Raw genomic sequence first — 13820 nt, 5'->3', positions numbered from 1 at the left:
CTGCCTCTGACATCCCCTCTATACTTTCCACCAACCAGCTTAAAACTATGACCCCTCGTGCTAGCCATTTGTGGGTAAAGTGTTGGAAAGTATTATAAGAGATAGGATTTATAATCATCTAGAAAGGAATAATTTAATTAGGGATAGTCAACACAGTTTTGTGAACGGTAGGTCCTGCCTCATAAACCTTATTGAGTTCTTTGCGAAGGTGACCAAACAGGTGGATGAGGGTAAAGCTGTTGATGTGGTGTATATGGATTTCAGTAAAGCATTTGATAGGGTTCCCCACGGTAGGCTATTGCCGAAAATACTGTGGCACGGGATTGAGGGTGATTTAGCGATTTGAATCAGAAGTTGGCTAGCTGGAAGGAGACAGAGGATGGTGGTTGATGGGAAATGTTCATCCTGGAGTTCAATTAATAGTGGTGTACTGCAAGGATCTGTTTTGGGGCCACTGCTGTTTGCCATTTTTATAAATGAGGGCATAGAAGGATGGGTTAGTAAATTTGCGGATAACACTAAAGCCAGTGGAGTTGTGGATAGTGCCGAAGGATGTTGTAGGTTACAGAGGGACATAGATAAGCTGCGGAGCTAGGCTGAGAGGTGGCAAATGGAGTTTAATGCGGAAACGTGTGAGGTGATTCACTTTGGAAGGAGTAACAGGAATACAGAATACTGGGCAAATGGTAAGATTCTTGGCAGTGTGGATGAGCAGAGAGATTGCTGTGTCCATGTGCATAGACCCCTGAAAGTTGCCACCAGGTTGATAGGGTTGTTAAGAAGGTGTACGGTGTGTTAGGTTTTATTGGTAGAGAGGTTGAGTTTCGGAGCCTTGAGGTCATGTTGCAGCTGTACAAAACTCTGGTGCAGCCGCACTTGGAGTAATGCGTACAGTTCTGGTTGCCGCATTATAGGAAAGATTTGGAAGCATTGGAAAGGGTGCAGAGGAGATTTACTAGGATGTTGCCTGGAGTGGGGGGAAGGTCTTATGAGGAAAAGCTGAGAGACTTGAGGCTGTTTTCGCTAGAGAGGAGGAGGTTAGGAGGTGACTTAATAGAGACATACAAGATAATCAGAGGATTATATAGAATGGACAGTGAGAGCCTTTTTCCTTGGATGGTGATGGCTAGCATGAGGGGGCATAGCTTTAAATTGAGGAGTGATAGATATAGGACAGATGTCAGAGGTAGGTTCTTTTACTCAGAGAGTAGAAAGAGCGTGGAATGCCTTGCCTGCAACAGTAGTAGACTCGCCAACTTTAAGGGCATTTAAATTGTCATTGGATAAACATATGGATGATAATGGAATAGCGTAGGTTAGATGGGCTTCAGATTGGTTTCACAGTTCGGCGCAACATCGAGGGCCGAAGGGCCTGTACTGTGCTGTATTGTTCTACGTTCTATGTTAAGCCAGATTATTTCAACAATGGTTTACCAGAAGTAGATCAGCATATTTTTTTTCCTCCACAACACGAGAGTTACCTCAACTTTCGCAAACTTTCACAAACCATTTCACTCTCTGTGCAATTTCCAAAAAGGAAAAGAAAATGTTTCACCACATCGCTCCTCAGGGTACAGTAACTCACTTTTGAATCTTTATTGCTGCTGCTGCAAACAAGTCAGGAGGAAGTACATACAATCAATGCTGGTCCATTAGCCAACTGTCAAAAACTGATCAATCAGGAAAAATGGTTGCCAGAATTCATTTTTTTTCAACATTAATTCCATAAAGCCACTGTTTCATTAGATCTGGAAATTCCACAAATAATGAAGCATTACTAAAGCAATATTGTCTCCTGCATTTTTATATTTGCTTTACTTAGCAGATGATCCTTCTTTTTTGAATGATATGAAATGAATGTGCATCATCTCTTCTGACAATGTAGCTCTTTAGAATAAACAGACGTGAAAACAACATACAGTAACTAAATGCTGTGAGATTAGAACCCATGACACAAAATTTTTGCCAGAAAACGTCCAGTGCTTTCACTACATGAAAGTCACTTTTATGGTTTGATTCAATGATCAGCAGTTTGAAAACATGATTCTTCATTCAGGAAATATAAACTTATTACAATACAAGTTCATAAACATTCGCTGAATAATGACCTAAAACAATGGTGAGATACTTTGTACGTACCTCTGTGGCAAACTGTTGTAATCCGCCTATGTTAATTGCTCCTTCTTCAGTTGCATGTAAATTGCACCCTCCCACACAGAGGTCAGAGGTTGGGCATACCATCCCACAAGTTAGGCCAAGGGGGTTGTCAGACAGAATGGCTTTGGCAGCTCCGTAGTAGTTCTATTAATTAAGCGAAACACATGAAACATTAAAATTAGCTGATCATACACAAATGATCTGAGTAAACATACCAGTCTACTGTTCATTAATAACGTTTAAAACAAAGAAAAATATTTCAAAAAAAATCAGGAAAACAAGACTTGTTATTTGCAGAGCAAATAATTGCTTTCAAAGCTGTAACAACATCAAAATAGCGAAGCTGACGAGAATGACAAGATAAAAATTTGCAACAGTACTCTAAGACCATAAGACTGCTCTCGAGTTAGAAGGAGACAACAGGTGGTGGTTTAATGTGGCAGTCACCATGCCTCAGGCAAGGGAGAGAGGTTGAGGAGAGCCCTTCATGATAATCTCAGCCAATACAGGAATTGAACGTGCGCTGTTGGTATCACTCTGCATCGCAAATCAGCCAATCATTAAGATAATTTGATATGAACGTGGACGAAAAAAAATTATAAAGACAACCACATAATGTGATAAATCAAAATGCAACATAAACACAGATGTATATATCCTCAATATATACTAAAATGTACTTAATGTTTAAGGAGGTAAAATCCACATTTATACCGGATCATCTATACCCTCGGAGAACCCCAAAACATTCCAGTGAGGGCATATTTTGTCCCAAGGTTGGAAATGGAGATTTTACAGTTTACACACTTTGTCAACAGTTTGAATACATGTTGCACAGAATATTCTCCTCCCTGATATAGTGAGAGTAATGATGACAAAATAAGTTGAAAATTAAAAGATCAGATCTTCCGCAGAGAAAATTTTACAGATTTTCCTCTCAAGTCATAAATCAGGACTTCACAGTCTCATTCTTGAGTGGTAATTCATTTCCATGCATTTGAAGCCCTTCAAAGCCTCAACTTGTTCTCTCTTTTTTGCATCCCACTTCTGTACACATCTTCTCCACTAAGAAATTAAGGTGGTGGAAATTTTCAACAGGTCAAACAGAACAGGTAACCTTACAGGTCAACAAATGCCTGTCACAGCCATCATGCTAACTGCTTCTTCTGCACGATGTCCCTCCAGGCTCCATGGCCAATACCCTTTTCAACCCTTCACCCATACAGGTCAGCATTGGCAAACCACCAACCTCACCACATCATCACAGCTGCTGTCCAACCAACTCAGCGACCACTTTGACCCTTCAATTCTTCATATTGGAGCTGAAGGACATGTACAACCTGCACACAGGGACACGCAGGATGGTGCAGACACACACATCCTTATTTGTCTTAGTGCTCGCTGACTTTACTTTGAGTTATATGCTGTCAGCCTTGGTGCGGGCTATATCATTTCATTCTTTTGTTTTGGTTCATTTATGGGATGTGGGCGTCACTGACCGGGCCAGCATTTATTGCCCATCCCTAGTTGCTCTCGAGAAGGTGGTGGTGAGCTGCCTTCTTGAACTGCAACAGTCCACCAGCCGTAGGTTAACCCACAATGCCATTAGGGAGGGCATTCTAGGATTTTGACCCAGCAACAGCGAAGGAAAGGCAATATATTTCCAAGTCAGGATGGTGAGTAGCTTGGAGGGGAATTTGAAGGTGGTTGTGTTCCCATACGTCTGCTGCCCTTGATGGAACTAGTTTTGGGTTTGGAAGGTGCTGTTTGAGGATCTTTGGTGAATCTCTGCAGTGCATCTTGTAGATGGTACACACTGCTGCTACTGAGCGTCAGTTGTGGAGGGAGTGGATGCTTGTGGATGTAGTGCCAATCAAGCGGGCTGCTTAGTCCTGGATGGTGTCAAGCTTCTTGAGAGTTGTGGGGCTGCACTCATCAAGGCAAGTAGGGGGTATTCCATCACACTCCTGACTTGTGCTTTGAAGATGGCGGACATGCTTTGAGGAGTCAGGAAGTGAGTTACTCGCTGCAGTATTCCTAGTCTCTGATCTGCTCTTGTAGCCACTGTGTTAATATGGTGAGTCCAGTTGTGTTTCTGGTCAATGATAACCCCCAGGATGTTGATAGTGGGGGAATTCAGTGATGGTACACCATTGAATGCCAAGGGGCAGTGGTTAGATTGTCTCTTATTCATGATAGTCATGGCCTGGGATTTGCATGACATTAATGTTACTTGCCACTTTGTCAGGCTAAGCCTGAATATTGTCCAGATCTTGCTGCATTTTGACAGAGACTGCTTCAGTATCTGAGGAGTCACAAATGGTGCTGAACACTGTGCGCTTCTGACTTTATGTTGGAGCGAAGGTCATTGATGAAGCAGCTGAAGATGGTTGCACCCTGAGGAACTCCTGTATAGATGTCCTGGAGCTGAGGTGACTTAACTTCAACAACGACGACCATCTTCCTATCTGGCAAGTGTGACTCCAACCACTGCAGAGTTTAGCCCTGACACCCATTGATTCCAGTTTTGCTCAGGTTCCTCGATGCCACACACTCAAATGCAGCCTTGGTGTCAAGGGCTGTCACTCTCACCTTGCCTCTGCAGTTCAGCTCTTTTGTCCATGTTTGAACCAAAGCTGTAATGAGGTCAGGAGCTGAGTGGCCCTGACGGAAGCCAAACTGGGCGTCACTGAGCAGGTTATTGCTGAGCAGGTGCTACTTGGTAGCACTGTTGATAACACATTCCATCACTTTACTGATGATTGAGAGGAGACTGATGGGGCGCTAATTGGCCAGTGTGGATTTGGCCTGATTTTTGTGTTCAAGACATACTTGGGCAATTTTTCACCTTGTCACATAGATACCAGTGTTGCAACTGTACTGAAATGGCTTGGCTAGGGGAGTGGCAAGTTCTGGAGCATAAGTCTTCAGTTCCAATGCCGGAATGTTGTCAGGGCCTGTAGCCTTTTCAGTATCTAGTGTCTCCAACCATTTCTTGATATCATGTGGACTGAATTGAATTGGCTAAAGACTGATATCTGTAATGCTGGAGACGACTGGAGGAGGCCATGATGGATCATCCACTCAGCATTTCTGGCTGAAGATTGCTACAAAAGCTTCAGCCTTATCCTTTGCACTGATGTGCTAGGCTCTTCCATTATTGAGGATGGGGATATTTGTGGACCCTCCTCTAGTAAGTTGTTTAATTGTCCACCACCATTCACTACTGGATGCGGCAAGACTGCAGAGCCTAGATCTGATCCATTGGTTGTGGGATTGCTTAGCTCTGTCTATCACTTTTTGCTTATGTTGTTTGGAGTACAAGCAGTCCTGTTAGGTGGTTTCACCAGGTTGATACCTCACCTTCAGGTATACCTGGTGCTGTATACCTGGTATGCCCTGCTGCACTCTCCATTGAATCAGAGTTGATCCCCTGGCTTTATGGTAACAGTTAATTGGGGGATATCCCAGGCCATGAGGTTACAGATTATGCTGGAGTACAATTCTGCTCTTGTTGATAGCTCACAGCACCATTTGGATGCCCAGTCTTGAGTTGTTAGATCTGTGTGAAGTCTGTCCCATTTAGCACGGTGATAGAGCCAGACTACATGGTGGAGATTATTCTCAGTGTGATGGTGGGACTTTGTCTCCACAAGGACTGTGCGGTGGTCACTCTTACCAATGCTGTTATAGACAGATGTAACTGCAGCTGGCAGATTGGTAAGGATGAGGTCAAGTGTGTTTTTCCCTCTCGTTGGTTCTCTCACCTGCCACAGACCCAGTCCAGCAGCTATGTCCTGTAGGACTCGACCAGCTCGATCAGTAGTACTGCTGCAGAGCCACTCTTGGTGGTGGACATTGAAATCCCCCAACCAGAGTACATATTGTGCCCTTGCCATCCTCAGTACTTCTTCAAAGTGTTGTTCAGCCTGGAGGAGTACTGATTCATCAGCTGAGAGAGGACAGTATGTGGTAATGAGCAGGAGGTCTCCATGCCCGTGTTTAACCTGAAGCCATGAGACTTCAGAGGATCTGGAGTCGATGTCAAGGACTCGCAGGGCAACTCCCTCCAGACTGTATACCACTGTGTCACCAACACTGCTGGGTCTGTCCTGCTGGTGAGACAGGACATATCCTGGGCTGGTGATGGTGGTGTCTGGGATATTGTCTACTAGTATGCTTCCGTGAGTATGACTATGTCAGACTGTTGCTGTCCTGATTTTGGCACTAGCTCAGTGAAGTTGGTGAGGATGACTTTCCAGGGTCAACAGGGCTGTCTCTGCTGTTGTCTTTTCTGGTGCCTAGATCAATGCCAGGTGATCCATCTAGTTTAATTTCTTTGAGACTTTGTGGTGATTGGTACAATTGAATGGCTTGCCATGTCACTTCAGAGGCCAGTTGAGAGTCAACCACATTGTTGTGGATCTGGAGTCACACGTGGGCCAGACCAAGTAAGAGTGGCAGATTTCCTTCCCTGAAAGACATTAGTGAACCAGATGGGTTTTTCTAACAATCAACAATGATTTCACGGTGATCAGTAGATCCTTAATTCCAGGCCTTTTTATATTGAATTTCTGTGGCAAGATTTGAACCCGGGTTGCCAGATCATTCGCTGATATTGTGGATTAATAGTCCAGTGATAATATCACTCAGCCATTGTCATACCAGATCTTGGGCACCAATTCAGGTTACCAACCTCTGAGGTTTAATTTAAGTTTTAGTGCAAAGGATGAGGCAGGCAGCCTGTAATGGCAGGAAGCACTGGAGTAAATCTTTCTCCCAGACAGAAAGTGGTCATGTCTTTGTATGGCACTGACTTACCTCAACATCACAGCTACCACATATGCCAGAGGTAACAACGTGTAGAGCTGGATGAGCACAGCAGGCCGAGCAGCATCAGAGGAGCAGGAAAGCTGAGGTTTTGGGCCTAGACCCTTCTTCAGAAATGGATTTCTGAAGAAATGGATTTCTGAAGAAGGTTCTAGGCCCAAAACGTCAGCTTTCCTGCTCCTCTGATGCTGCTTGGCCCGCTGTGCTCATCCAGCTCTACACTTTGTTATTTCAGATTCTCCAGCATCTGCAGTTCCTACTATCTCTACCACATATGTCAACTGCTTACATGCCAAACACATTAGATGTGTTTCAAGTAAATGGTGTATCAGAAATTCAAGGAATTCTGAGTGAGGTGAAAATCAACTACAGTTGGTCGGGGGTGCTGCCACAGTCAGCTGAACCCATTACATTGTTGCAGGGGGTTGGCGATAGTCAATGCCAGCAGAGTGGGGTTTACTGGTGGGTCAGCTGAGGTGTTGTGAAGAGGTCAGTCTGGGGATGAGCTGGATTTTCTTACAATGAGGCAAACAGAGGAACTGACTATGATAGAAGTGAAATCAAGAGAAGTGAGTGGTGTATGCATGAGCAGGAGAAGCGGTGAATTGTGCTGCGAGACAACGTAAAGTGTGGAGAGTATGAAGGTGTAGTAGTTTAGGAGGACGAGATGGACGCGATAGCTGGAGTGAACGTGACACATGCAATACCGAGAGCTGCAGTACGTGAGCCTCAGCAAGGTGCATGCACAGTGACAAAAAAAATGAAGTGATCCTATCCTACACACAAACCAGGACATGCAAATTCTCTCTGAAATTTCTCCGAGCTGCATAACTTGATCCAAGCTGCCTACTTCATGTAATACTGTTGTGTTGCATCCAGTGCATTTTCCTTAGAAAAATGTCCTTTGTTTAAAAGTGCAGGATGTATCAGGGTATATATTTAGGATAAATAGGTTCACATAATAGAGTCATAAAGTCATTGAGTCATACCGCATGAAAGCAGACCCTTCAGTCCAACCAGTCCATGCCGAACATAATCCCAAACTAAACTAGCCCTACCTGCCTGCGGCTGGCCCACATCCCTCCAAACCTTTCCTGTTCATGTACTTATTCAAATGCCTTTTAAATGTTGTAATTGTGACCACATCCACCACTTCAAGAAGTTCATTCCAAATGCAAACCACCCTCTATGTAAAAAAAATGCCCCCTTGTCATTTTTTCTCAATCTCTCTTCTTAAAAATGTGCCCCTAGGGAAAGGAAACCTACTATTAACCGTATCTATACCCCTCATGATTTTATAAACTTCTATAAGGTCATAATATTTTGATCACATCTTTTCATAAAAAAACTAAAATACTGTTACCCAAGTGTAATATTCAACAATGAATTTAAATCAGATTGTAAGACATGTGAGTGATTTGCAACCATTTATTTATCGCCAAAATTGACATTTATTCTTACAATCTGAAATATTTGGGTTATAACGTGTATTCATTTTTTGTAAAGAAACAAACTTACCAGTACATCTCTTAGGGAAAACAAAATTAAATGCTAAGGATCATTGTTAGTTTTCCCTAGTAGGAAAAGGGCAGGTTCCACATTAAATTTCTAAAGGTAAAACTATGTCTTAGAAGAGCAAACAATATAAGGCTATGATGGTAAAGTTTAGAAAATGAACTTTAATAGTAAGTATGGAAACATTAATATATCTGTAAATTGTACACCCCCAGTGAAATGGTTCATGGAAAGAAATAAACAGCTACAATGCTTAATCTCAGAGTGTCAATTGGCTGTGGAAGGTTTGAAGATGGCGAGATGTACCTCAAGATGTAAAAAGCAAAGTGTATGACAGCAGTGTTCAATTGACACTTCTGAATAATACTGAACACAGAAAAGAACAAAAGATAAGCTGGGTGCTTTGAAATGTATTGTGCAAGGGAAATACTAGTGACCTGCGAGTGATTAACACTAAATTCATTAAATTAAGACTCTGCACAGCAGTTATATCTCAAAGATTGAAATGAAATTGTGAATGTGGCATAGCTAAAGATTGCTGTATTCTGAGGAAACTTGAATGGGTTTCAACTGGCAAAAATAGTACTGAAACCCAAAACAAATATAGCGCTAATACAGAAAGACCCAAAATGGAAAAGAGTCAAAATAGCTGGATAGCAATGGCAGAAATGTGTGATAATAATAGTAAACAGGTATATTATATTTCACTGACAGATAGTTGTGACTATCTGAATTCCCAACACTTTATTCTTCAATTCTTCACATTCATAATGATGCTGAATATCTGTTCAATTGTTTCAACCACATCAAAAATTAACACTCGTTTAAAGAAAAAACAGAATAAAAGAAGGGGATCAGAGATAATGGGAACTGCAGACGCTGGAGAATCCAAGATGACAAAGTGTGGGGCTGGATGAACTTAGCAGGCCACACAGCATCTTAGGAGCACACAAAATGACGTTTTGGGCCTAGACCAAATAAAAGAAGCATTTGGTTCATCATTGAAGTAAATAAATAATGCAAGTCTGAGATTTAACTCTTTTTTAGTTCCAAATCTCAGCTGGGATGTGCTTCTGGCAATGTCATTGCCCCGAGCATCCTTGATTTACGATACTACCATTGTTGCAAAAATATCATCTATCAAAATTAAAAATATTAAATTTACTTTAATTCTTCAAAAAATTTAGCTAGTTATTTTCATGACTTTGAATTTACTTTTTGCATTTAAATGACATCTTTTCTAGAAAACGTGGAAATCCATCAACATAGGGCCCTTACATTAATCAGATTTTAAAATTCTTGCTTGAATTGTATTGAAAAACATTGTCATCTTGTCTCACTTTGATCAACTACAGAAGTTATTTTGCTATAGCTAAAATAAGTCACAGCAGGTAAGATAAGGATTTTAAACTTTTGCTTGAAAAGATAGCTTCCTAAATGTGAAAAAAAAATCAAATTTGCCAGAAACCAGAGTCAGAAACGCTGTTAATGATCAATGGTTTGCTCATTAACATGAAAAGAAGTTATAACCAATTTAAAATTACAGTGTTGTATGAAAATAGTATTGGGTCATAAAATGAATTCCATATAGCAATGTAAAAATGGCTTCTAAGAAGCGATCAAAGATCTCACTTCTTTCAATTCTTCAAAGCAGTGGTTTCTTTACGACTTTTGTAACCTTACACATCCTATCTTTGATGGTTACATTCTCCTAACAATAGTCTTGTCCTCCTTAACTTGTTTAATCTCATCTACAGTCCGATACCTCTTCCACAAAATTTCCTCTTAGGAGCTGTGATGATATTGCACTTTCATAGTTTATTTTGTCCTTTTTGTTTTAAGAGTGGTTGTAAGATAAAGGTAACGAGCTGGCTAGTTAAGATCACTTTAGTAAATAGCTTGGGAAGCTTTGTGTATTTTATAAACAGCCTGAATGGGTGTGGCCAGCTCTCTCAGATTAGGATTTCTAGGTTTTCGGTTTTTCTGTTGCATCAGAAGTTATTGGGGTCTCAATAGAGTTCAAAGCTTCAGTGAATATTTCCTGGCTGCTACTCTCTCTGAATTTTCGTTTGTTTTTTTTCCTCCTGGATGGGAGACCTGCGTATGAGAATTGGCAAATGAATTTTCCTTTTTTATCAAGGGTTTGCTTATGGGATGTTGCTATATTGGAACGGTTAATAGTTACTGTATCTATTATTCTGTTAAGATTTCCAACAGAGGTATGTTATTCTAAATTCTTCTTTCTTGCGTTTTGCTTAATGTCAAGCAGTTTAACCATTTGTGTGGCATCTTGAACAGACACTTTACATTTGCCTTTAAAATATGAAAAAGTTAGGGTCTCGGCTACGTTTTTAAAATATTTTTGGGGGTTTGGTCTGTCCCATAACAAAGCTCAGTTTTATCTTTCATTCTGGTACTTATTTTCCCTACACAGACTTTAATGTCAAATTCTGTCCATGGCTCATTGTGTTTTAAGTTCTTCCCTGGATCATGGGTTCACTGACATGCCTCTATTATCTATTCTTCTTAGGGTGACATAGTGGCTCAGTGGCTAGCACTGCTGCCTCACAATACCAGGGACTTGGGTTCAATTCCACCCTCGGGCCACTGTCTGTTTGGAGTTTGCACATTAACATAGAACATAGAACAGTACAGCACAGAACAGGCCCTTCAGCCCACGATGTTGTGCTGACCATTGATCCTCATGTATGAACCCTCAAATTTCTGTGACCATATGCATGTCTAGCAGTCTCTTAAATGACCCCAATGACCTTGCTTCCACAACTGCTGCTGGCAACGCATTCCATGCTCTCACAACTCTCTGTGTAAAGAACCCGCCTCTGACATCCCCTCTATACTTTCCTCCAACCAGCTTAAAACTATGACCCCTCGTGTTAGCCATTTCTGCCCTGGGAAATAGTCTCTGGCTATCAACTCTATCTATGCCTCTCATTATCTTGTATACCTCAATTAGGTCCCCTCTCCTCCTCCTTTTCTCCAATGGAAAAAGTCTGAGCTCAGTCAACCTCTCTTCTTAAGATAAGCCCTCCAGTCCAGGCAGCATCCTGGTAAACCTCCTCTGAACCCTCTCCAAAACATCCACATCTTTCCTATAATAGGGCGACCAGAGCTGGACGCAGTATTCCAAGTCCGGTCTAACCAAGGTTTTATAGAGCTGCAACAAGATCTCACGACTCTTAAACTCAATCCCCCTGCTAATGAAAGCCAAAACACCATATGCTTTCTTAACAACCCTGTCCACTTGGGTGGCCATTTTAAGGGATCTATGTATCTGCACACCAAGATCCCTCTGTTCCTCCACACTGCCAAGAATCCTATCCTTAATCCTGTACTCAGCTTTCAAATTCGACCTTCCAAAATGCATCACCTCGCATTTATCCAGGTTGAACTCCATCTGCTACCTCTCAGCCCATCTCTGCATCTGTCAATGTCCCGCTGCAGCCTACAACAGCTTGTCAACGACACCTCCAACCTTCGTGTCGTCTGCAAACTTGCTGACCCATCCTTCAATCCCCTCATCCAAGTCATTAATAAAAATTACAAACAGTAGAGGCCCAAGGACAGAGCCCTGTGGAACACCACTCACCACTGACTTCCAGGCAGAATATTTTCCTTCTACTACCACTCGCTGTCTTCTGTTGGCCAGCCAATTCTGTATCCAGACAGCTAAGTTCCCCTGTATCCCATTCCTCCTGACCTTCTGAATGAGCCTACCATGGGGAACCTTATCAAATGCTTCTTCCATTACCTGCATGGGTTTCCTCCCACAGTCCAAAGATGCGCAGGTTAGGTGAATGGGGTATGCTAAATTGCCCACAGTGTTCAGGGATGTATAGACTAGTTGGGTTAGCCATGGGAAATGCAGAGTTACAGGGACAGGTGGAAGGTGAGTCTGGGTGGGATGCTCTTCATTTTTCAGTGTGGATTCAATTGGCTGAATGGCCTGATTTCACACTGTAGGGATTCTATGATTTTAAATTACAGCGTAACAGCTTGAGAACTGAGTGGTTTGATGGGTCAAGTTATATGACACTTAAAAATCAACTGTACTTTAGTTGGTATGCAACCACACTTAGCTGAGGATTATTCCAATAAGATGGGTTTTCAACTTTCCAGTATCTTATAGTTTCTGTTACAAATACAAGTCTTCATTTTCAGATCTTTTTTCGATTGCATTCAAATTGTCAAACTTCTCCAATGATATTTGAACTTACATTCCTTAAATTATTAGTTCAGTAAAATAATAATTTATATTTGTTCAGCCATCACTGATGGTGAAATAAAAAAAGCCAAATTGCTTCATCAAAGCAATAATAGACATACTGGCCCAAACCTTCCAATCCCCAGATTGTCACAGACTTGGGGTGGGTTCAAATACACACAGTGAGACTCTCCATTTTGAAAGAACAAGAGGGAAGGTTGGCCAAGTGAGCAAAAAGTTAATTGTCATGGATAAAGGGGCATGGGGCAAATTGAACTTATGATTCACTTTACCTTCCTAAGCCCAAGACAGTGAGGTATTGTTTGATTTACTCCTTTCCCTTTCAACTTGCATCCCATCCTGAGGAACACTAAATAATATTTCTCAAACTCTAGTTTACGGATACAACTGTTGAAAGAAATCTACAACAAAATCCTTCAAAATTGAATTAAACATTCAAAATGTTCATTCACATATCACGCAAACAAGGTAGAAAGAAAGAGAAAGGGAAGGAAGGAAGTCACAACTTTTAAATTTCTTGGAATTAGTTTACATGACTCAGTGTCATATTTCTATGAGCACTTAGGTTTCAAAATTGTGGCATATGTTGTTCTATTTCTGTCAAAGAGATTGAAAATTAACAAGGTCACTCTTTCCAGAAGTTTTAAAGCAGTATGTGTCAAAAAGCAGGACAGTAAGTTTCCTCGTGTGTTGATAAAAGTTTACTTACATAGTGTGGGTTAGTGTCAAGAGAAAGAAAACATTAAGCTGTTAATGTCATAAAATCTAGGATGAACGAGATCTTTTAAAATTTAGTTTGGAAGCTTTTGTATTGTTTGAGTGAGGCCAAGGGAATGGCTTCCAAACTATTTGAACCAGACCCGGATAAAGGCAGTTAAGTGAACCCAACAAATTTGATAGAGAAGCAATTTCTTTAGATCGTGAGACTTAGGAGCAGAGGTGGGCTATTTGATCATTTTAGTCCACTCCTCCACTTGATGACGTCATGGCTAATCTGATAATCCTCAACTCCACTTACCTGCTTTTTCCCTCATAACCTTTATCTGTACATAACTCAGTCTGAAAGATTTCAAAA

The 13820-nt window shown here is 41.4% G+C and overlaps 1 protein-coding gene across 5 annotated transcripts in view; it reads right to left on the bottom strand.

Moving 5' to 3' along the window:
* dpyda.1 (dihydropyrimidine dehydrogenase a, tandem duplicate 1) overlaps nucleotides 1-13820 on the bottom strand; it is an 837290-nt gene that overhangs the window by 436835 nt on the left and 386635 nt on the right. For all 5 annotated transcript variants that reach the window (XM_059648043.1, XM_059648046.1, XM_059648045.1 and 2 more), the window contains one exon: nucleotides 2140-2301. In XM_059648043.1, the coding sequence (XP_059504026.1) occupies nucleotides 2140-2301 (162 nt within the window). The remainder of the gene's footprint in view (nucleotides 1-2139; nucleotides 2302-13820) is intronic.

The sequence above is a fragment of the Stegostoma tigrinum genome, chromosome 8 (assembly GCF_030684315.1).
Source record: "Stegostoma tigrinum isolate sSteTig4 chromosome 8, sSteTig4.hap1, whole genome shotgun sequence".
Classification (NCBI taxonomy): domain Eukaryota; kingdom Metazoa; phylum Chordata; class Chondrichthyes; order Orectolobiformes; family Stegostomatidae; genus Stegostoma; species Stegostoma tigrinum.
This window is presented reverse-complemented; position numbering and strand designations above follow the sequence as displayed.